The following is a 24,481-nucleotide window of genomic DNA, read 5'->3' as shown; positions in this document are numbered from 1 at the left end:
CTGGAGATGCTGCTGACTTAAGTATGATTTAGCGTGAAATGACTGAGCTTAGATGTAACGTGTCTAAAAGGATCTGCTTTCCCCTGGGAGCCTGGAGGTGTTGACTCTCTCTGATCACTCAGTCCTGGGCTCTCACCCATGGATAATTACGTCCTTCCATGGATAATCCTGAAGGCCAAGTTCTGCTGGAGCGGGAGAACTTGCAGGTGGGCAGTGGTCAGCTCTTCACCTTGTGCTTCGTACAGCTGTTGTACTCTTCAGTTTCTATCTAGGGAGGATTGGAGATAGGGAAAAGAAAACTTTGACGTCACTGTCCCTCCCTTCCCTGTTCGGTAGCAGCAGTGAAATTCATAATCCATTCCTGTTGGCGCGGAGCTACCCTTGATGGCTTCTCACAGGAGCACTCAGGACTTTGACTCAGTCCAAGGGGTGATATCAATCAAAACACTTCGTACCTCAGCCCATAGCGATCCCTTGACTTGGAGCCGGGCTGCTATGGTGACAGTCTCCCTTGAGGTGCCTAAATCAATTAGACAGGGACACATCATCTCTGGTCTCCCAACTTTTTCCCTGTTGCCCTCCCCCATCCCATTTAACTGCGTGTTCTGTGCGAGATACCTACCACTCCCAGCCGGTAATGACTTCCACATGGGGCTGGACCTTGTGGACAAATCCCCTGTAACAATAGGAAATGTTCCTTGGTCTCTCATTGTGTCTGTCTTTGGGAAGGAGGAGAAGGCGTTGACGACAAGCTGAAGAGCTCTAATATTCCTCCCGGACAGCTGATTAATTCCATCCTCTGCATCCGCTCTGGACCATCTCGCCCCGCCCCGCGCCTTCTGCTTTTTATTGTTCTCTCCACCTGGCTCCCTCTGGCAAAGAAACCGATGGGATTTCGTGCCACGTGGAGCTCCAAACGGAAAACCCGGACAACAAGAGCCTCTGCTCCCCCCGCGATCCAGGCCCAGTGGCTCTTGCTGGAGGAGGAGAAGCTGCACCTTCCTTGCAGCCAAGACCGAGCACTGGAACGGGGACTCAGCATTCCTCCCCGGCACGTCTGCTCCCTCCTGGGAGAGACAAGACCCTGCCTTTTCCCACTCCTTCCCCACCATTGGGATAACTCCTCTCTTTGCGGATAGCTGCAGGCTCGCTCTCACGCTCGGACCCTCTTCCTGCACATGTGGGCACATTCCTGCTTAGAAACGGTCCAAGCTCCTGCGGGGATGTGCCCACGCTTGCCCTGAAAAGTGCCTGCCCGTTGCGTGCCGCAAAGCCCCCCTTGCTCGTGCCTTCCCCTGCTGATGTCGTTTGTCCACCTGCAGCCTGGCGTGGTGGGCGCTCGCTGACTCCCGCACCCAGCTGCGGGCACACGCGCGCACACAGCCCCGCGGGTTCGCACGCTCGCCCGCACGCGTCCCCACGCTCGTTTGCCGCAGTCCGGCCTCGTCTCGAGGACTTGCCATTCCCTCGCCAGACCTGTGCTCCGGCCTCGTTGCTCAGCTGCGATCCATGGAACAAGGGGGGAAAGAGTGAGACAAGGGCATTTTGATTATGATTGCGGAGTTGATTTATTAGAATCATTTTAAAACACAAAGCCATCTGTGTGCCTCTTCCCCATCCAAGATTTATAAAAGACTAAACCATCGATCTGACCCCCAGCTCTCCCTCCCGTCCTCTTCCCCCCCGCCTCATCCTCGCCTTCCATTCTCCTCTGTGGCTCTCTTGCCAAAACACTTGCCCATACTTAATTCTCCTCCCAGAGAGACAATACTTTGCATTCTTGTATTGGAAGCCAAAAAAAAAAAAAAAGACAATTCTATTCTGTCTCTGCTTTGCAGCTTGGTCTGCTAAGTTGCTTTCCCGAGAGTCTGCATTTAAAACAAAAAAAAGATGAAGGAAAAGACAAGTTGGTGCTGAAAGGTGCTGGAACATCATCGCGCAGGGGTAACGTTTTCATTCACTCCACATATCAAGCAGCCACTGGCAGGTGGTCCCCAGGCCGAGCGAGTGGGACTCGAGCCTCTTCCAAAGGGCTCACCTTCAGGGCGGAAAAAGACGCTTTTGGACTCTGTCTCCCATCCTTCCTTTGCTCCCTTTTGAGGGCCTTGGCTCAAGCCCCAGTTTTCGAGGGTTGAGGTGTGCTGACAGATCCTCGGATCAGGATGAGCCGGTGGCTGAAGTCCAGAGCAGGAGGAGAGCCGAGGTCCCAGTTTCCTGGAATCGTGTTGTGACAAGCAGGAAGAGGCTCAGCCCTCCTCTTCCTCAGTGCTCTGCTTGATGCCGATGCAGCCTCCCTGGGGTGCCGACATCAGAAGAGCTGTGATGATTTACACCTCTTGAGGACTTGCCTCTCCCTTCTGTGGCAAAGACTTTTCACCTCTCCATGCCTCCATTTTTTCCAGACCTACGATGCTTTAGGCATTTCTGTGGTCACCAGAAAAACTAAACCAGCGTCACCAACTGGGAGTTAAGGATTTTGACATTATAGTGCTGTCGTCCTTTTCGTGAGGGTGGAAGGTAGGGAGCAGATGTAGAGCTCTGGAGCTCCTGTCTTAGATGAAGAGAGAGCTAGAGGGAGTATTAGCATGCGGTTTGCATGAACTGGAAGTGGTCAAATGAAGTTTGGGATTACCTAATGCATGTTTAGCCTTTTTTTATTTACACATCAGGGAAGCATTTTCCTCAGTTTCAGCAAATTAATTTGTAGCCAGTGTCCAGCTTTCAAAATTACTGTGATGATGAGAGAAGATCACAGGCGATGGTGATCGCAATCCTCAACAGCAGTGTTTTGACTTTGATTTTGTTTGTGTGTGCCTGGGTACAAACAAAACCTTTCTGGGTTTTGTAACTGTTCTTTTGAACTTCGTCTTTCCATATAAATCTTATTTTTATGTTGTTAGTGGTTCCCACATGAGATCTGACATTTGTTATTTGATACTGGCAGAGGAGAATGAAACCTATTAGTGGAGGCTTATGGGTTCAACAGGATCCTAGGGAATAAGAGCAGGGCTTGTGAAAAGACCTGAGGATTTAGTGTCACTGTCATCCACTCGAGCTCTTGAATCTCTTTACTGACCCCTTTCTATCCACAGAATTGTCTTCTTCAGTTTCCCTTGTTCCAGGTGTATATTCATCGAAGCTGATGACTCACCCACTTTGTTGTACACTAAATCACCAAGTGCTGAGTGTCCTTCAGGACCTCTTCACAATTCCCTTATGTCTGCTTAGAAAAGATAGGCGTAACCTCATGCATTTCTTTTGTAAAGAAGGAAAAGAAGTTTTACTTAGAGCACAGAACTGCTGTGGTTTGCGTGGCCCCTCTTTGCACCATGGTCCCTCTCACTCCTCTTCAGGAAGGGACATCTTGTAGAGGAAAGACACTACTCAGCCGGGCTAAAATCTGTCAGGAATCCTAGTAAAGGGCTGGAAGCAATGGTCTTCCAGGCCTGGAGCCAAATAACACTGCTTAAACCAGCTGTGACAAGGGTCTGACCAGCAGCCTTCCCAGAGCATCCACATCTGTGCGGAAATACCTGGCCATGAAAGCCTTCAAGATGACCCTTCAGTTTATGTATCCCCAGATGAGTGAGGACAGTGAACGGTTCCATCTCATGGACTCTTCTTCTCAGATTGGAGTGCAAAGATCCCCAGTTACTCCACAAATGCCGACCTAAGAAAGGGAATTTCCAGCCCGTATTCCCAACGCTCTCAGTTTCTCCCTTTTGATTTCTCTTGAACGCGCCGTTCGTCTCCGCTTCCCGTCCAACGCTGCTGTATCATGGTTTAAACAGCTGCCACGTCCCACCCTCGAGGCAGCTGCATCTCGGGGCTGCCTGGGGAGCACAGGGCTCCTCACCCGGCGCTGGTCCCACTGCCCGAGTGTGATGGGGCCATGGGTGCAGGGCTGGCCGGAGGGACTAGGCAGGACCATGCCAGGCCATCGCCCAGTCTTCCTTCACACTTTGCAGTCTGGTGCAGAGATGCCTTTTCTCCTAATTTTATTTCCCTTCCCTTTTTTTTTTTTTTAATTTCCTTTTTTTTCTTTCCATTGGTTGTTTGGATTAAGGGGCCTTAAAGGGGCCAGACATTTTTTGTGTTCTCTCATACCCTATAAATAACCGGCACCTCTCCAGTGCTCCAACTCCACCCTTCAGTTGCAGATTCCACTGTCTAGCTGCCACTGCTCCGCATGGCCTTTCACACTCTTCCTTTCTATTTAATATGGAAATATTAGTAAAAAACTCGCTGTCACCATTCCTCCAAGAGGAGGAGGGGGGAAAGGGAGAGAGAGGTGGGAGGCGGGAGGGAAGGACACAACCAGCCAAAAAAAGTATCAGAAGGAATGTTCTTCTCCCTCCCAGGTTTACAGCAGTGCCTTTCCATCCAGAGTCATCTGTTTTGTTTTCCTTCTCCCTCAGCCTGCAAGTGCTGCAGCATTATCATGTACTGTTGCTTAATGTGACCAAAGGCTTCGGCGAGTCGCCTCGTGGACCGCAAGCATAGCCCACATTCCAAGGCAGCGATGCCTGCGGCGTGGCGTCTCGTTAAGACAGAGGTCTTGCAGCCCTCCATGTGTCCCATGAATGGTTGTGTGGGGTTTTGGTTTTTTTTTCCTTTCCTTTTCTTCTTTCCCCCCCCCTTTTTTTTTTCTTTTTCCCAAGTGCAAGCCGCCACCCCAAGTGCCAGGCAGGGATTTTGTAACCGCGTCGACATATCTAGGAGGTATGCATGGAATCTTTCAAGTGCTTGGTCCTCTGTGGTTTCCTTTGAGCAACTGCCCACCCCTGCCAGCTCCCACCACCCCTTCCCAAGCCCCTGACATGCAACCGGTTGCGCCATTCACACCAGATTTTCACATGACAGTCATCTCCTCCGGATTTCTTTCTGTTCCTTCCTCCTGGCATATTTCCTGATGCTAGTGAGGGATCAGAGGGTAGTATTCCTGAAGACTGGAGTCATCTATTGAAACATAAAGCAGGGAGAGATACAGGACAAGTTTTTACCTACCAAGTGGGAGTGAGATGTAAGCCCTGCTCAGTGCTAGATGATGTTAAGAATTTGGGTAAGGGAAGTGGGATACTCTAGCAGATGAAGGTCTGACTTTTTTTGCTCTACTTGAGATGTTATTCCATCAGTATTTTTTATCTTGTGAATTTTTTTCTCACCAACCGTCTCTGGGATGGGGAACTCTTGCTATTCCTGTTTTGGGAAGGTAGAGTCGAAGCATGCAGCCCTGGAGATAAGAGTTGACTTGAGCATTGCTAGTTGCCTGGGCTTTCCATCTCGGTTGGTGCCCACTGACTGGGCTCTTAGTCTGTGGGTACAAGCTCCCATGTACCAATGTCCATGTGGCTCTGCAGGAGATGTACTGGTGGTTTGTGTTGGCTGTGATTTTGATCAAGTAGTCGAGACTACGTGGATGGAAATGTGGACCTGTCGGATGGCGTCTCACAGTCCTCCTTCCTGAAGCTCAGCCTGCATCCACATCTCAGTTGTGCTTCCTTGACAGCATGTACGATAGAAGAGTCTGACTATGAGACTGGTGGTTTCCATGATGGTTTAATTGTGTCCTTAGCCCTGGACACATCCTCGTTAGTGTCATCTGCCTAACGTGTATTGCCAGGCCCCCGCCGTGGTCAGTGGAGCTGCACAGGTTTCCCCTACAGGAAATCCGCCCTTGCATGTCTTCGTTGTGTTGTCGTTGTCAGGATGTGAGGAATCACTGTCAAGATACCCTCACATTCTGGCGACTAAAGGAAGAACCTAACTAGATGCCTGGTTTGCAGAGGGCTAATGGGAGGTAAATCCCAGCCAAAGTGATTTATTTTTGCAGCCTAAGAGCTGCCCAGCTTTCTGCCTGCACACCATGCCAGCGGGGTTACCTGCCGAGCAAACGACAGTGTGTGATTGTTGTTACCACTTGCAATTAAAAAAAAATAATAGAAGAGAAACCTCAGTGCACTAAAACAACCAAAGCAGCGAGGCCTGTTCATGCAGGTCATAATTGGCAGGACACCTCTATATCACTTTGTTACTGGAGTTCATTATTTTCTTCTGTCTGTTTTTTCTTCATAAGAGCTGAATCCTGCCCCACAGGAGTCACTGATGTTCCCCAGCCTGTTTCAGCAGGAGACTATAGAATCATAGACTGGTTTGGGTTGGAAGGGACCTTAAAGACCATCCAGTTCCAACCCCCCTGCCATGGGCAGGTGTCGTGGTTTTAGGCTGATCCAGCAACTAAAACTCACACAGTCTCTCCTTCTCCAGTAAGTACAGAGGAAAGAAAAAAAAAACCAAAGGGACTGAGGGTTGAGGCAAGAACAGAGGGAGCACCCACCAACCATGGTCCTGGGCAAAACAGGCAGAGCTTTTCTCAAAGCAAAACAGTTTATTAATGATACTTAGAAGGAACAAAGGGAAACAAAAACCGATTACTTGAGAGGACAGAAAGAAACAAAACCAGATCTTAAAATTGACACCTTCCCCCCCCCCCCCCCCCCCCCCCCCCACCCCCCCTTCCTTTTCCTTCCGACTCTACCTCCTCCCCCCAGCAGCACAGGGGGCAGGGACTGGGGGAGTGCAGGTCAGTTCATTCCGTGCTGTTACTGCTGCCTCTTTCTTAAAGGAGAAGGAGTCCTTACACCCTTTTCCCCTGCTCCAATGGATCCCCTACCCACGAGGAAAAAATCCACAAACTTCTCCAGCGTGAGTCCAGCCCACTGGAAACAATCCTTCCCCACAGATTGCTCCGGTGTGGGCTTTACCACAGTCTCGGGTACTTAGGGAGCTGTAGCCACTCGCTCCAGCGTGGGTCGTCACTCAGACTCCAGATGCCTCTCTGCCTTGCCGTGCACCCCAACACGACCATCCTCAGGCTCAGGCATCTTCTCCCCACGGGCTGCGAGTGGGTCACTGCTCCACCGAGGCCGTCCTGGTTGCAGGGGGGCCGCCTGCTATCTCACCATCAGCCGCAGGGGGAAACTCGGCTCCGGCACACCTCCTCCCGCTCCATCCTCACTGACCTGCTGTCGATGCAGCTGTTTCTCTCAGATCTCAGTCCTCTCCAGGTGAACTCAGCCCAGTGGGCACCCCGGGAGTGGGGTGCCCCCGAGTTCCCCAGCTGGCTCCGCCGCCGCCATTCTCCGTGGGCGGCACCGGCCCGACACAGGCAGCTGCCCGGCCGGGAGCCAGGGAGCGGGGGCAGTGCCCTCCTCCCTTCTCTGCTCGATCCTGGGCGAAGCACCTTTTCCGGTCCCTTTGTCCTGACTTAAATAGGGCAATTCGCAGAGGCGCCCTATTGACTCAACCCCGAGGGGGATGGCAGTCTGATCTGGTGGCCAGAACTAAGCCTAACCCGGTTCCAAACCGGGGAGGTCACAGGGACCAAAACCCTCTCCTGCCACCAGAACCAACCCCCCCTCCACATCAAACCATGACAGCAGGGACACCTTCCACTGCACCAGCTTGCTCAAAGCCTCATCCAACCTGGCCTTGAACACTTCCAGGGGTGATGGGTGAAGCCCTTTCATTCAGGCATTTCTCTATGCAGTGAGATCTCTCTGTAGGTTTACCTGGGAGGTCTTGCAGAGCCCTCTCCAACTCCCAGCACAGCATCATCTGCAGCCCCTGATGGCCCTCTGCCCTTTCGGCATTACCATTGCGTCAGTTGCCTAACCAACCTACCTTGGTTAGCTACCATGCAGGAGTTGCCTCTCCTCTGCAGCTGCAGGCACCAGGCAGTTGGAAATGGTAAATGATGTATTTCAGTCCCTGCTCTGAACACTGGGGCTTCACAACAAAAGTTGTAAGTTGGTGTTGTTTTTTTAACTTTTTTTCTTTTTTGAACATGAGGAAAAACTATATTTTTCCCGAGCTGCCTTGTTGGGATTGGCTGGCCTTGTTTTATCTGAAACTTTCCAAAACAATTCAGCCTGAGGCAGATGCCCAGCGTGGAAAATTTCAACTCAAACAGTTAAAGTTTGGCTGTGTTGTAGGAGCGGAACATACGGAAAGTGCTGGACCAGCGTGTTGAGGCCACGCTACCTGCTCTGCTTGGGGGGGTGTCTTCGTGGGCGTCCTCTTCTCGGGTAACTGAGCATGGATCTGACCTCATGCAGAGATGCCGTAAGGGGTAGAAACGTCTGTATTGGTTCTGGGAGTCTGTGTGATGACCATAAAACCGCTGTTCATGCTGGGACTCTGCCCAGTCACCTTCATAGAGATGCTACAGTGAGACGATCCAGGGGAGCTGGATCACAGCGTTGGGGCAGGGCTGGGCGGTTGGGGTGGTCAGCGTGAAGGATGGGTGACTTTGATGAGGAGAGGAATCCTCTCCTGCCTCTGGTCCCTCTTAGCAAACTGTGGGTGACACCAGCTGCTGGCTGGTGGTATTAACCCTCAATGTGTGCTCGTAGCACAGTTGTACCTGTACGTGTCTGCTGTGCTGGCAAGAGGCTTCCAGCATGGGGACCGGTCCACCCAAAAGGTCAGCTGTTGCTTTATATCCCCTCCATGGCATCAGCATCAATCAGAGCTGTGGTTTTGTACCAGTGCCTGAGCAGGACAGGCGCTGGGGAGCGAGTGCTGGGGAGCCCCGCTTCTGCGTGAGCTGCTCCCCAAAACTCAGTGCTCTTTCACCTCTGCCAGCCCCAAGACTCCCCTTACTCCACTCTGGCTGTTGGGTTCAGACAGGAGTTTGTGAGCCTAGGGCTGTTTTTCCTGTTGTTGTTGTGTGTTTAGTGAAGCCTCCAGCCTTTTTGAGGAAGTGGCTGATCAGGTAAGGAGCCCCGTTTGGATTTCTCAGCGGGGACAACACACATTGGGCATTTATTTCCCCCAGTTGGGGGTCCTCTGTGGTGGGCAGGAAGAGGGGCTCTACTCTCCCCCCTGCCTCCCCTCTCAACACCCCAGTCTCAAAAAACCTCAAACATAGCCTGCAATCACAGAACCGTGGAAACCGCGTGCCCAGCCCAGCCTTCGGATTTGCTTTTCCCCCACCTGAGGATGCGCGGTGTCCCCAGCACCTCCCTGATAGCCACGGGGCATCGTGTCACCCGCCCCTGGCAGCTACGTGGGGACAGCCACGCGCACGGGGGTACCGTGTTACCGCCAGACAACCTGAGTGATGACTTTTCTGGATTAATTAGACTTATTTTCCCACTCATTCTCTTGTATTTTCATCCCTGAGGTGTGACAGAAGACACCAGACGCTGTCAGATGTGTGGTGCAGGGTGATATCTGGTCCTTCCCTTTGGGATGGTGCTTTACAGTCTGGCTGAAATTTTTAGGGCCAATTTTTATTAAAAGTGGCTTTGAAAGTGGGTAAATCATAATTTGCTAAATCAGGCCCTGAACTGCTCAATGTAACAATTATTACTTTTTTTTTTTTTTTTAAAAAAAAAGATAATATACGTAAAGAGAAGCCCAACTTAATGAAAAATGGCCAAGTTGGATCAGGCTGGATGTTAATTCCAGTTTGGTGTTGCCACCATCTTCGTCATCATGGTTTAGTCATGTCCTCCTTTACATGTTAATTAAACTGATGTGTCAGTGAGTATTATAAGTACAAACTCGGGTAGTGTTTGTTTTTTTTCTTTTGCAGTGTTGCTTTTGCAACATTTGTTTAGTTTTCGTTCAATGCATAAAATATGGAGGGAACAAAAAAACTCATGCACATTGTATCGTGTAATTAGACGAGTACCAGATGTTAATTAATATATGAATATCGTTTTTATTTACAATCGTCTGGCTGTGGTTTGAGCAAACCTATGTTCCCCAGCTGTTGCTACACGAGACACAGTCAGAGCAAAAACAGAGCTGGGGTCCAGCTGCTCTGTTCCCGGAGCACAGACTATTACCCCCGCTGAAAGAGGAGATGCTTGTAGGATGTGCTGTCCCCAGAGGTGACACAGCAGTGTGACATTCTGCTTCTATCCAGTGGAGGGCAACAGGGGACACACTCCCAGCCATGTGCCTGCCGACCGCTTTGGGGAGCAGCAGTGCTGGGGCTGGCGGAACCCTGCCGAAATGCAATCCAGGTCTTTCCCCCTGGACACCACAGTCCAATGGGATTTCTGCTACCAGGCAGTGATTGTTTATACACCAGCTGTGTGGCTCTCGGAGGAGTCCCTGGAGATGCTCAAAACTCGGTTGGATGAAGCCCCAAGAAACCATTGTCCGGCTGTGAAGTTGGCCCCGTTTTGAAGAGGCTGGACTGGAGACTCTGTGTCATTCTCTGAAGGCGAGGCAGATAGTGGCCACCACATTCAGCCTTTCGCTATCAAAAGATTTGATTCTTCTCTATTTCAACTGGAAGACCCTTCTAAGCTGATCCAAAATTTCCTTTCCTTTTCTTCAGCTCTCATCCAGCAGCAACATGTCGTTGTGCTGTGACCAGCTGGTGAATCCAGGCATGTCTCTTCCTCCTTTGTTTCTATCTGCAGAGGTTCCGGCTAACAAAAGAATAATTTTACTGTCCATCTTTAAGTTCATTTGCATTTTTAGATATTAAATTCATTCCACTTGTATTTCTATAGCCCTCAAGATCTTTTAATTTCTTTTGTCTGATCCTCTGATCTCCTGTGCACTGATAATAACTTCCGCTTCATTGGTGCTAAAGTCATCTCTGTATTTCCAGGGAGAAATAAGATTGATTACAAGCCTTACCATTGAGGAACTCTGCTAGTTATAACTCAGTTCCCATCACTCTCTTCTCAGCATAGCCTGTTTTCATTTGTCCGTTACTCAGTTCCTTGCCTGCTGTATAATTGTTCTGCTAATTCCCATCTTTTCATGCTTGCCTCATAATTACCCATGTCGTGTTATGGATAGTGCCTCTTGATACCCAGATAAATTAGATTGTACCACGCTTCTCGTGTCTAGGGAATGAATTGTCTCATTGAAGAAGTACATCGGGTTCGTCTCACACAATTTACAAAACCTGGGGTTACAGTTTATTCTGCTTGGCTCCATGTCATTAATGATTCCTTCCTTTAAAAGGAAAAAAAAAAGAAAAAAGAGAACTCTGTAATGAGATCATTTTCTCTCTCAAAGCTACACCTGTGCCTTGAATACCAGCAAGACTGAGCTATCCAACCTCTTTGACCCATCACATGGTCCATAGATGCATTGACTTTCTCAAGGCATCTCGTCTTCTGCTAAGTCAAGACGAAAGCCCACAACTGTCTCTAAATTACTTGTGAACTCCCTGACACTCTCTCTTTGTCTCTGTTTTTCCTTCTCTTCCCCCTCCCCACCAGTAGCTGGCATGAGGAGAATAACAGTGGAATCTCCACGTTGCTGTGGTCTGAGCAGGTTTCTCTCACATTATGTCTGAATAAATATTAATAAGGAAAATGGAATAAGAGCTCATTGACAAATTCGGCAAATATTTGCCTCTGCCTTCCCATTCCAGCAACCTGGCTCCCGGAGGGAAGTTTTGCCCTTTCTCAGACCAGAGCATTCAGGAAATAAACACGCGGTTTATTTTCTTGGAGGAGGAGGAAAATGAAAATAGCATTATTGGGCCTGAAGCCCACATCTCACATTTTGTGTGTCTGGAAGCACCTTCAAATCACCAGCTTGAAGAATGGCTTTTGTCTCTGCGTTCAAGTGACAAGTTATCACAGAAGTGGCCAGGATGGCTTGAATGATCACGCAGTGGCGTTCCTTAGTCTTCCAAGGATGGAGCAGTGGGTCCTGCCATTCCCTTAATGAGACTGATTAATTATTTATTACAAAGGAGGCTGCAGGAATCTGGAGCAGAAACTACTCTCCAGGCCAGCTCACTCACACCTAAGCACACCAGGCTGCTTCATAGCACAGCCCATGCCGGAGCGATCAGACCTGCTGGTGGGAGGCTCACAGGAGTGGGACCAAGGCTGTTTATGCATATGTGTGTGTGTATATATATATGTATAAAAAGTGTGTGTGCGTATATTTTACTATGTTAAGCTATAAACTGTATGGGTTAGGTATGAATTAGAACCTTATAAAATGTGTTTACTCATTCTGTGTAACTCAAAGCGGGGATTAAACAGTAGGAAAAAACTGAACGGGAGAATTTTCCAAGCAGAAGAAGTTTTACAGCTCTCATTGTGAACTTGGGAGGGAGGATTTCTATTTTTGTATTTAGAGTTTTTTCAGAGCAAGTTTTTTGTGTTTGAATTTTTTTGGGGTATTTGATAAAAGGGGGTGAAGGATGGCTGAGGAGGAAGGATGAATGGAGGAATAGCAGGAGAGCATTCTGACAGGCAGAGCTCTCCCCCTGCACCTGAGCCCCATCCTTCTCTCCATCTCTTGGGACAACGTACTTTCTGTGCCAGTGGTGCCCAGGAGGGCCTCCCCACAACATGCCGTGCTCCTAAGCAGGCCCTGCCTTTTCTCATCTTCTTCGAAGACCATCTTTTATGGGGAAAACAAAATCCATAATGCTGCCACAGTTAAGGGAATGGGTGCGGGAAAGGAGCGTTGGAAGCAGAGGAAGCAGGGAGGTGAGGCTCCACTGAGCATCTCAGGCAGGGAAGAAGAGAGGGAGGAGCAGGGGATGGATTAAGGTCTTACAGCCTGTTTGCCCCTCCTTCTCATAAGAAAGACTGGACAAAGCACCAAGCGAATAATCTCACCATTATCAAGTGACTCCTCCCGAATCAGTTCCAGTTGGGTGGTGGTCGATAAAAAGCCAGGTGCATGCAACCTAGAACCATTTCATTCCTTATTTCCTCCCCTTCTTAGATACAACTTTCTTTCTCCACCCGCTTTTTGGTGTCTTCTACCCTCTAGTTCTTGCTGCCTTGGTGAATCATCTCTGCCTTCAGGACTGCTGACCTGTGCGCAGTTAGCAGAGCCTGACTCACTCTTCTCCTCTACATGTTATTTCCACCAGCCTTAGGAAGGTTGGGTTTTGGTTGTTGGAGTTTGGGTTGGTTTGGTTGTGGTTTTTTTTTCCGCTTCACTTTATGAGCATTTTCCAGAAGACAGGGAAGGGAGGAGAGAAGAGAGACCTGAGAGGGTTCATTGTTTGGGTAGTTTTCCCTACTGCTAAATGTCAGCATCCTACCCTTGATGCTTAGGATAAGGAGTAGCAAGGCTTCTATTTCAGGCATTGCAAGGGATGAGAGAAACTCACCTTATCTCTCTAACATGGCCCAAGTGATGTTTGGGTTCTATTTACGGATTTGAAGAAAGGAGGGAAGTGATAACCTCACCGTATGAGCTCTGGGTTGGCTACCTGGCATTGGCTTCCCTCGTCAGCATGGATCCTGGAACAGCCCTGGAATCCATTTACCACTTGGCTTAATCCTTCTCTGCTCGTTCTGGGAATCTGTGTTTTGTCGTCTGAGTGGTAAGATATTGTACAGTTGCTGGCGATGACGTGTCTCCAACTAACCACCGTAGAGCGATCAGTGATCCTGGGGATGGGAAGTGTTCCCGGATACCTTGCTTTGCCAAGGACATCTGGGAGTCAAACAACTGTTCCCACCATAGAGAGCTTTTGGTGAGATGTGTTCCCAGGGGACAGCATCCATCAGAGCTGTCCTGGCTAATAACAACTCCCCTTTCCTGTGGATGCCAGGTTTGATTTGTCTTGGTTTCTAGGAAATGTGACTTAAAATTCAGAGCAGAAGGCATTTCTTCTGTACCAGCGTCCTGCTGTGTGCTTATGGCAGGTATCCTCAGTGCCTGGAGTCTGCTTGCTCGTGAAAAGGGTTAATAGTCTTTCAGAGATGAAAGCCAGCTATTAGTGGTTGGAGATCTGGACTGGGCTCTGGGTTATAGCCTCAAATTTGCCTTTTGCCTGCTATCTTGAAAAAGTAATTCCTTTCTTTGCATCCCTGCTCCTTTGCCTGCCGCCTCTCCCGGCGCTGCAGCCTTCTGTGATGCAGGTGTGTACCGTAAGGGAGGTCATGTCTTGGCTGAGGGATGTAAATGCCACCACATACTTGGAGCTATTAATGGCCTTTGTGAAGCACATTGAAGCCTCTGGGTGCCAGGTGCCTTGTTGACACATGTTTTATCCTCCAGGAGACAAAAGCAGCTCAATTTACAAAATTAGAGATTGTATTCTGTCCTTGTGAGCAGCAGGGCTGTGCAGTGGGGCAGGAGATCCTGTCTCGCCTTGTAGGCTTAGTGGAAAAGCTGGAGTGATTGCTGATATGATGATGGATGCTGAAGTAGACTCCTCATGACCCAGAGATTCCAGCTCTTTCTCCTTTTCACTGACTTGTGTCTTCTAATGAATCAAAACTGTGAAGAAGAATGTGAACTTCATTATGGGGAAATCAATAAGTGAATGATTCATTAGCTGCGTTAAGAAAGCTGTTATGAATATGCTCTAGTGACCCAGGTAATTCTTTGTTCAAGAACTGATGTCAACTCTTGCATACATTAGTTCTGACCGAGTGGATGCTTTCTGGTTTCTGAGTTTGGTCAGATAATTGCTTCTTTTCTCAGTTTTATTCTGATATCGCGTTTGGCTTCTCTGTGATACCTGCTTGAATAAATGGAGAGTTACAAAAAGAGGCACAGTGAAATAACACACTTTCTAGTTTGAATTCGAGGTAGCTGAACATATCTACAAAAATATTTAGAACTCGCTATGTTTGCACCAGTTTTAACCTTGGTCCTGCGAGCATGTACATTAGTTTATCTGGCACACGAGTGTAATGGAACAACTTACATGAATAAAGCTAAACATGTGTAAAGTTTGCAAGATACGGGTCAATAATTCTTTGGAAATCATAGCAATCAACTGTCTGTTTTCTTATGCAGGGATATTCTCCTATCTGTCTTAAGACAAGTGATCTGAAATATCTGTAATAATCATTATGGGTAGTTGTTCCAAATAGCTCACAGCCAGGATGCAGGAACTCAACTAGTGTAAATTGTTATTGTTCCATTGACTTCAAGGGAACTACAGGAGATTTTATGAACTGAGGATCTGCCCCCACATTCTCAAATGTCCAGAACTGCATGTCAGGGCCAAATAGAGATCTGCTTCCATGCGAGTGCCTCCATCAGGACCAATTTTTCCAAGTGTTGTTGGCTAACAGGCTGCAGATCTGGCTGCAGTTGTGTGTGCTCAACCCTTTGGGATATACTGGTCCAAAGTCTTATCGCTAATTCATCAGCATCTACACGTATTACCTTGATTTAGAATAAATGGGACCAAAGAAAGAATATTTTCTTTAAGTTGGTTGCCACTACAGGTAGTGGTTTGGTCCACTTTCCAGTACTGATCCATGAAGTGTAAGAAGGGACCGGCAGCAGGGTCAGGCAACAGTGGCAGTATGGAAGAAATTGGACATTCTAAGAAGTCCAAAAGTTCCACTTCCCAATAAGTGCAAGGATAAGTGAAGCGCAGACAAGCTGATGGCTTTTCATCATAGGTTTACATTAATTTGATTTGACAAATCAGCTGAGATAATTATGGTTTTAGCGATTAATTGCATGCTGAGTTTCTTTCCAGGAAACCTTCTCTCCCCCTGCTGCTCTCTGGTATTTGCCTATGTGTGAGGCTGCATCTCCAGTGGCTGCAAGTAAGCCAGTGGGGTTCTGTGGGCATTAAACTACTGGAGTATTTGATCATAAAGAGCTGAAAATAAAGGTAAGAGACTGCTCAGTAGAGCTGGAAATGAAGGACCTGACCCTGCTGTTTGGTGGGTCTCCCTGCTTTCTTCGTAGACCATCATGTACTAGGCAGGTGAGGCAGTTTGTGTATTAGGTGTTTGTAAGTGAGACACGTTGTAGGTATGTCACCAGGGCCCACATGGACTGGCCAGAATTGCCTTGTCATTGATCTTTCTTTAGGAAGGATCCCAGGATTTGTCCTCTGACATATCTCATGGTGAAAGCTGCTCCCTTTCAAGTTCAGTCATCTTAATCTCGGCAGAAGATGGAACGTCCCAATGCTCTGGACTGGTCAAGCCCAGATCCTTGGTGCCACCTTTGCATCCAAAATTTGGAGTCATTTTCAGACAGTAGCTCGTTCCCTTGGAACCGCAAGAGTGCAGTAGCTTTCTGCATTTAAGAAGAAAGAGGTTATGACACAGGTTTTGTTGCTATCACTGAAGTATCTGACACATCGGTTTATGCTGTAAGAGAGTGGCTCTGGGCTGTAGCAGGACTGGTGGGATTCCCAATGAACGTACGGCTCTGTGCGGTCCCTGGATCTGCTACAGACTGCTGACTGTGGGCCTTGGGACCACCAAGTGGTCTGGACCACTGGTCCATTGTTTAGAAATCTCTAATTTAAGAGAAGCTAAAAATGAAAGGAAAGCAAGAATGAGAGTGGGAACTAGATCTGTGGTGATGAGAGTGAGAACTATGTCTGTGGTAATGGACAAAATCTTCTGCCAGACAAGAAGTATCTGAGGACAAAGCTCATGTATTTGCATTGTGTCTGCACAAGTCCCAGCACAAACAGGTTCCCACTTTGCCTTGAAATCAAGTAACTATTTTAACATGCTGCAGAGCCCAAAACAAACTCCAAGGGAATAGATAAATTCACTTGGACTCTCCACCATGCTAATGTGAATACGTGGCTTTGAGATTGGAACTGGCTCATGCCTGGATGGCTCCTAGCATAGCAGAGTCAGCTTGTGTCTGGCTATGGTTGACCCTTAGCAACCCAGTGAACCTTGAGAAATACTGGAGGGCTCACAGCACAGAATGAAATGCATTAATTCTCGCTGTCTTCCAGCAGCATACTGCCTTGGGGGAGATAGAGGAGGTGATGCATTTTACATGAGCTGAAACAACTCTTCTGAGGTCTTAGATATTGACTTTGAAAGAACTGTGATAAGCAGTCTGTGGACAGCTCAGGTGAAGGAGCAGTGAGTCCTATTGATGACCCTAAAAGAAGAATACACTCATGATTAGCCTTGTGCATCGTGTTTTTAGAACATTGCAGCTTATCCAAATTAAGACCATTTCTTTCCGTTTGACTGGCTGCTCTTCATAAGAACAGTAAAGATAGCCCATGCTTCAGTTCCGTGTGGTCACTTGTATGCAGCAAGTTCTAGCCTGGAGAGCACCAGCGAAGTGATTGAGGGACTTTTGTGGCACTGCAATGTAACTTTTGCTCTTAGCTCAGCTAAAGCATTGCCCCTTAAATTTAGCCATCTACAAATGCAGTCTTCCTTCAGCAGAGGAACTGGGAAGCCCAGAGGAGAGCTCTTCATCATTATTAATGTGTCTAGTAGATGTAGGAAGCAAATTCCCCCAAAATTCATAACTTAGGCAAGGTGAAGTCATTCAGAGAAGTGCTGCGATTTGCACCTTTGTGCAGGTTGGCAAGTGAGGCACAAACTGTGCCCAAAGTTGCACCGTGTAATCACTGGCTTTTCAGTTGCAGCCTAGAGAACCTGTGCCCAGCCGGAGGGATTCTCAGTGGATGTGTCTTTGAGAAAACTCATATGAAAGTATTTCAGAGGCTGCAGGCTTTTTGGGCACAGGGCTTAGGCTCCCATCTAACACGAGAAGCTGGCATGCATGGATGATCCCAGAATGTGGGCAGAAGATTTTTTAGTAATAACTTGGCTTTTTCTTTCTTTTGTAATCTGGCAAGCCAGGTAGAGAGGGAGTTTTGACATCCTTCCACCAGGACCAGTAGGGACTGTTTGCTTTTAATGATCTAGGCAGCGAGGACAGACCATCTGCTGATGTAAATCGGAACAGCTCTGTCACCTAAAGTTATGTTACATTCATTTAAATCAGCCCACCATCTCCAAGACAAACCGCCTTTCGCTGCCTTCCCCACCAAGCGCCAGATCTGAAGCACATTAAACCCAGGTACAACCTCCTTGTGGAGGAACCACCCTGCAAGCCTGGGCACTCCATCTACCCATCCAAAACCGAGTCCAAGCCTTCTGCTCACAGCCCTCCTCTGAACTTGCCCTTCATTGGAGGCAGAGCCCTGGAGGAAGAGGAGGATGGGATGAAGACCCCCAAAACAAGACAAACTTGGAGCACTGAGCATACCATTTGTTTCCTCATTTCAGGAACCAGATCCTGGCAAGAGCAAAGTGCAGAAAGGTCTCTTTTTTCCATCTGCTTCATTGGCATTGCTTCGGAAGTCACTGCTGGGGACGGAGGTCCTCGCTGGGCCCCATCTGCCTTCCCCGGACTCCCTCATTTATGCCCACTTGGGCCTCTGACATTCTACTCTGTTTTTCTTTCCTTGAAAATGGATCACGAATTGCGAGCCGCTGCGCAGGAACACGTCTGTTCCCCATTACAGCTCCACCGGGCCTGTAACACGATCGTGCCTGCTCCATACCCACACAGATATTTATTTATCCGTACAGGCTTTCTCCTTGTTTTCATTAAGTTAGGCAAAAAGGTTAATCTTTCTTCTGCTAAAGCTTCAAAACCAACCAAGCTAAATAAAATATGATTTCTTTCATTTCTTTTTTAAAGGACAGTCTCTCCCTTTTTTTCCCCCCTCTCCTTAAGTACCAGAATGAGGTCACAGTCAGAGATGCCACAAGAGTAAATTGAAAACAGGTTGAAAAAAAGCAAAAGGGAGAAAGACGGAGAGAGGAAAACCACAATCAGAAGAAAGTGATTGGTAATGTTGCAGGGTTGGTTTCATCCAGTCTAGTAAAGAAGCTGTCAAGACAGAGATGTTGGTGCCTTCCTACTTTTCCCTTTGTGCTCTTTCTAGGAATCTCGAAGGTGAATCACAGCAGGGACATCTCCTCTCGTCTTCGTTTCCACTTTGGTTTGCACCATCTGGGTTTGTCCGTGCGGCTCTTGGCACAGGGACACGGGCTGAAGGTGTGGGGACGCCTGTGAGGGTCCCAGAGCTTCCTTGTGCTCCGTTAACCTCCTGGAGGCTCCTGGCCTCCCTCTCTTCTTTGGTCTGGTTGAACTCGATGCTGTAACTCTTGTTGTCTTCAGTAGGATGGTTGGCAGGTGATTCATCCTGCCTGCTGTCCCCAACTGCTGGGTGCTGGCACGGGTCACAGTAGAAGGACTGAGGCCGACTAAGACTGTTGGATGCTGCGAGTGAGCCGTCTGAGCCTGCCCCCATCCATTTTCGTTCCTCAATCCCCATTCCTGCCCATCCGAGCCTCCTGCCACTAGAAACGTGCTCACTGGAGAGCAGGTTACTAGCTCAGCCTTGCACACAGGCAACTGGGTCCGTTGGTGTCCTCCAGACCATCAAGTTGAGTTCCCAGGTGGCTATTCCAGAGCCGTCACCGGTGGGTTGACCTATATGCCTTGGTGTGGCCAGGAGAAGTTTGCAAATCTTCACAAAATGGGGCTAACCCCCCTGTGAGCTCCAAGCATGCTGTTACTTTCCTCTGGTTTAGGGAGAGCTCTGGCTCACCACACCACCAGAATCAGTATAAGATAGGTATTTACAGAACCAAAAAGAGGAGGTTTGCCAAACTCCACAGATGTGTCTGTGGAAGGGGACGAGGCAGTAGAGAAGGGAGCAGTGGAGAGAGAAGGAAAATGCTACCTGGAGGGAGCTGCATGTGCCCGGCGGTCATTAGAAGAGCAGAGATGGATTTCCAAAAGCTGCTTGGGGAATTGGATGGTTTGGGGCAGATGAGTCCTGGGAGGGCAGTGGCATGGAAATGAGGGGGAAGAGAGTTTCGCAGGAATTTGGTGTGCAGTTGGGAGTATTGCATCCCTTTGCTGAGCACGATTGCTCTGTTACCTGTAATCGGCGTGCAGCAGGTACCATCTTTTGCTCCACGCACAGCACTTTCCATAGTGATGTTAAGCTCTGATCTGGATTTTTTACTACTGAGAAGTGAACCCAGGTGAGGCATCCTCACAGGAGCTGGTCATTTGTCCTTGATATCTGTAACAGCTTATTGCTTTATTTAGCATGACATCAATTATTATTACTATTAATGAAGGACACAGATGGCTGTCTGGTCAATAAAATATCTCCTACTCCACAGAGATGATCTACTTAGCTATCATTTACTCTGCAGAGAACCTTTGGATTCTTTCTGAAATTTAATAAGGCGAGCAAAGATACTACAGCAATCTAGAAGGTTTGTGCTTCAGGGCTGCTTTGGGAGGCTGAAATCCTTCTTTATATTTGCTGGCAGAGTGTGTGAGAACACAGGTCCAGACGGGAAAGAGAAGCCCTTTGCTTTCCATCACAAGCTACTTATCCATATAATCCCTTTTATAAAGTGATCAAACTCCTTCTTAAAAGATAGTTAGGTTATTTGCCCTTCTCAGGAGTAGACCATTTATTCATACCCAATTTACTTTCTCTTTCCATTACTGCCCATTAGCCTAAATATTTATTTTCCATCTGAGTGCCTGCCTGTTGATGTATTCATGGAGTCATAGATTTCTGTGGGGCCTTTTTCTGTCTCTGCTTGTATGGTAAACTCGTGCTTTTTGTTATTTCCCTGTGAAGTCTTCTCTCCTGCTTTCCCTGTGCCTTGTTCATAAGCACAGACGAGCAGGACCATACACTGAGCTCTCACCATGCACTTGTGCATTTGGGTCAGTATTCCTCTATTGCTACAACATCCCAAGACCACTTTTCCTTGGTAGGGCAGCATTAGTGGTCCATCATCCTCTTGCAATGCCAGCAAATGCACCTGTCGCCTTAGTTACATTCCACTGGCGAGATCCCAATCTAAATCTAGGGAATAACTGGTTTTCTGGCCCTAGGGAAGGCTTAGGAAGTTTCATTTCAGCTGCTCTCAGAGCACCACGGACTGAATGAAGAGAGATTTCTCTTGCGTGAGATGAACGAGTGCAGTTGCTGCATGCTCCACTTCACGCTGGGTTGAGCACGGAAGAGCAGCTCCCAGCGTTCACTGGGCATCAACAGCTCTGGGTAGGTGGTTTGTCCCTGGGACGTCCCTTACCTGACCCCATCTTTGCTCCATGGTCCGTGCAGTGTGGCACCACCAGCAATCTCGCTGCTGCTTATACAGGTGCAGAAAGGCTCCCAGCCTTGGGACTGAGGTTTCAGCACCTTTGCTAGCGTCTGTTTTGCTGTTTTCATAGCAAGCTCTTTGCTTTTGTTTGACTGTAGCAGGGCCAGTGAGAGGAAAATGTTCCCCTGAGGCTCAAGATTGAACACAAAGCATCCTCTTGCTGTAGGGATTTAATTGCAAGGGTTTTGGCTTAACCCAAGTTGACACTGCATTGGCAGACCCCGAGAGCTTCGTTTCCTCCTGTACAGGGGGACAGAAACACACTCCACAACTTAGGCAGGTCTGACTGGACTCTGTGGCAAACCAGACCAGCGTGTGACATGGCCACCACTGTGTTTTGAGGCATTGCTCACTGCCAGCCTGCTCCTCTTCCCTCAAAGCTACCCAGAAAGACCATGAAAGACGAACACTCAGAAGTTAGCGAGTGCCTTAAGGAGAGATACCTGTGTGATTGTAATACACACTTTAATCATTGGTTGCTCAGGACATTTTCCATCCCATTTCCAGTCTCCTGCAAATCTGCACTCCCTGTCTCAGCCCTGTGGTTTTCTCTTCCATCTCATGTTTTTTGCTCCCTGGCACAGATGTCCTGACTGTGCCCGTGTGCTGCCGGTCCAAATCTCCAGTTGGTCTTGCCCAGTTGCTCATCACAGTCTCTCTGCCCAGCTGTTTTCTTTGCTACCCCTCATCGACTGCCTCTCAACCCTGCGTGAGATCCCACAGCAGGCTCTCATGGGATGATTTGTCCCCCCATGAAGCTGCTTCCTGGTCAGAAGTTGGGTTGCTTTAGGTCTGAAGAGATTTAAAAGCCCTCGGTCTAGCAATACAATCTGGTCCTGCTTCTTCATTATGTGTTTGTGATTCATCTGGTTTGTAATTGGCGGCAGTGTTTGTTCTCAATGACTTCTGGTGACAGGGAGTTCCCCAACCCAGCCCCACGTCGTGTGAAAAGGGGCGGAAATGAAAGTTGGAAATGAGCAACAGGGTTTTGTTTGGTTGGTTGTTTAAACCATAAACCCAGAGCTAAGGGGCTTGCTCAAGGCCATTCAGCCCTCCTGACTTGCAAGCAGTGATTTTACTGCTGCCAACCCAACCTGCCCATTGAGTTGAGTTGGGGTTTGGTACGGACCCGGGGCTGGGAACTGGCTTAAGCTGCGGAGACCGGTGACAGAGCTGCCTGAAAGAAGTTTGGAAAGAACAAGTCGTGCTGGGAGCATTAAAATGAATAATTAAGGCTTGGATTCCTTTAGGGAGGAAAAGAATTTATTGCTGCTCTTTTCTGTAGCCAAGGGGGACATTTGTTAGTAAGTTGTGTGTTTTGAGACAAGACGCAAAAGCGGCTGGAGGGACTGGGGAGGAGGGGATTTTTTCTTCTACCTGAGTAATCCCATCATGCAGAGATGTTCTGGGTTGGTTGTACCACTGGGTGACTTCTTCCTGTCTATATGAAGAGCCTAAACTTGTGTTTCATTTCAGTAGTCCTCAGTCACTTTTGCTTTTAGAAAAATAAATAAAGAAAAGTGCTGAGAAGCAAATTCTCCTCCTCCCTCTGCTGCGGTGCCTTGACATTTACACACACATTAGGTACCCGCCACGGCAGTCTGGGGCCAGGTTTGCTTATACCAGCATAACTCCATCAGCTGCAGCAGCCCTTTCTCCGATTCGCATCAGTGGGAATGGGGAACAACCAGGGCAGCTGCTCTGGTTTTTTACTGCTTGATACCTGGGGCTTTCGGTTAAAATGGGAATTGACTGCCATGAGTGCTAACTGATAGCCTGCCTGCTGCAAGGAGACAGGTTGCACAGCAGTGGATAATCATCAGACCCAAAAATGCTTAATAAATGGAGCGTTTTCCATGTCAGCTGGGTCATGATCAGTTCCATCGAAGTTCTAAAAATGTCTCCTTCCTGATAATCTAACATGGCAGAAACACAGGTGATTTTTGAAAAAGACCATGTTCCCTTAAAGATCTAAATGTACAATTAGGGCAGCAGACCCCTGGTTAGCCAGGCTTCCAGCTCTTCTGGGGACCTGGAGCCCACCCTTGGATGATGGTCTTGCATGTGGTGTTTGCAGTGAGCCCACACATTGCCTGTATGCTCTGAGCACTCGTCTGCTTCCAAGGGATGACAGCACTGGCCCTGGTTCTGCAGTGGGTCCCTCCACAGCTGGTGGCCCAGGTGTGTTTTCTACTTCCTTTGTCCAAAGGCGATATTCTCCGTGTAGACTTGGGGCCACTCCTGGCAGCCACAGCCAGCTAGATGTAGGTGTGTTCCTGTAGAGTTTTTTAAATGGTCAGCAATAATTTTGCACTTTTATTGATGTTTGGTCTTGCTCATCTCTTTGCTCTCCAGGAGAATCCTTGAGCTTTGCGGATGATTTGCTTTCTGGCCTGGCAACATCATGTGTGGCAGCGGGTAGGAGCCACGGAGATGTCCCTGAAACCAGCCTCTATTCAGTCATTTTCAAGTGCCTGGAACCAGATGGTCTGTACAAGTAAGGAGAGGCATGTGGGGAGGTGTTGGGGGCAAGGCGGGATCTCCAATGTCATTATTTAATTGTTATTAACCTTTTTGGTTCGCACCATGTTTCACCAGACACTGGAGAACTGATGAGGCTCTTTCTGTTGCTTTGAGCGTTAGGCTCAGCTATGGAAATGGAAAACCAGTGTCTGCCGGTATGGCATGGGAGGCACTGGGAGTCTGTGGGAGACTCCGCTGGAATAACTTAAATTTGCAGTATGCTGAGCTTCCAGGTGGGATAGGGCTGTCTCTCATGGATGAGCTGAGCTAACGTGGTCAGACTGAAGCAAGTTGCCAGATGCTTGGTGGACCAAAATAGCCAGATGTCAAAAGGGAGGCAGGTGTTTTTTATGTAAGTTGCTGTTTATATCAGTAGGGCACGTATACCAGATCAGAGACACACCAAATCCACCTCCCCACCACCCAGTCACTTCTACAGGGATGCTTCCCCATGCCTGTGCTGATGTTTTTGTTCACTTACTTGACTATTTTGGGATATCCTGTGAGCACATGGGATTGGATTTTCTGTTTGAATTCCGTGGAGTAATTAGTGTCTGAAGCAAAGGGATAATTTCAGAATCTAAATATTAACTTCTCCTTCAGTGTCGTTTGGAGGGGGTCTGGGCTTTTCAACCTGGCTTGTTAGCCAGGGCATCCTCTGTCTTGTGGGGGACAGCAGGAGTCAGGAGAGAAAGAGCGAAAAAAAGAGAGAAAAAAGGCCAGGAGATGGAGGAGAGACAGAGTAAGCAAGAGAGAAACACCCAGGGCTTAATGTCAGAGTGACTGTAATAATTAAAACACATTTTGTAGTGAGTAATGAAACTTTTTATGGGACCACAAAAGCATTTAAAGCGAGAGCTGGCAAATGGTCTGTCAGCGAGAACTTTTAAAGATCTTGATTAATACTTTCCCTTTGCCGCCCCCTCCACCACCCCCAGTTAAGTACATTGACAGCCTCCGAAGAAGGAGAAGCTGTTATTGCGCATCTCTTGAGTAGGGCTGTGTCCAGGAGCAGGCTCCAAGTGATACCTCGT

The 24,481-nt window shown here is 48.2% G+C and overlaps 1 protein-coding gene across 2 annotated transcripts in view; it reads left to right on the top strand.

Moving 5' to 3' along the window:
* Positions 1-24,481, top strand: part of ASTN2 (astrotactin 2) — a 370,596-nt gene that overhangs the window by 305,563 nt on the left and 40,552 nt on the right. For both annotated transcript variants that reach the window (XM_086625404.1, XM_086625403.1), the window contains one exon: positions 23,280-23,421. In XM_086625404.1, coding sequence (XP_086481530.1) covers positions 23,280-23,421 — 142 coding nt within the window. The remainder of the gene's footprint in view (positions 1-23,279; positions 23,422-24,481) is intronic.

The sequence above is a fragment of the Tauraco erythrolophus genome, chromosome 22 (assembly GCF_009769465.1).
Source record: "Tauraco erythrolophus isolate bTauEry1 chromosome 22, bTauEry1.pri, whole genome shotgun sequence".
In the NCBI taxonomy this organism is placed as follows: domain Eukaryota; kingdom Metazoa; phylum Chordata; class Aves; order Musophagiformes; family Musophagidae; genus Tauraco; species Tauraco erythrolophus.
This window is presented reverse-complemented; position numbering and strand designations above follow the sequence as displayed.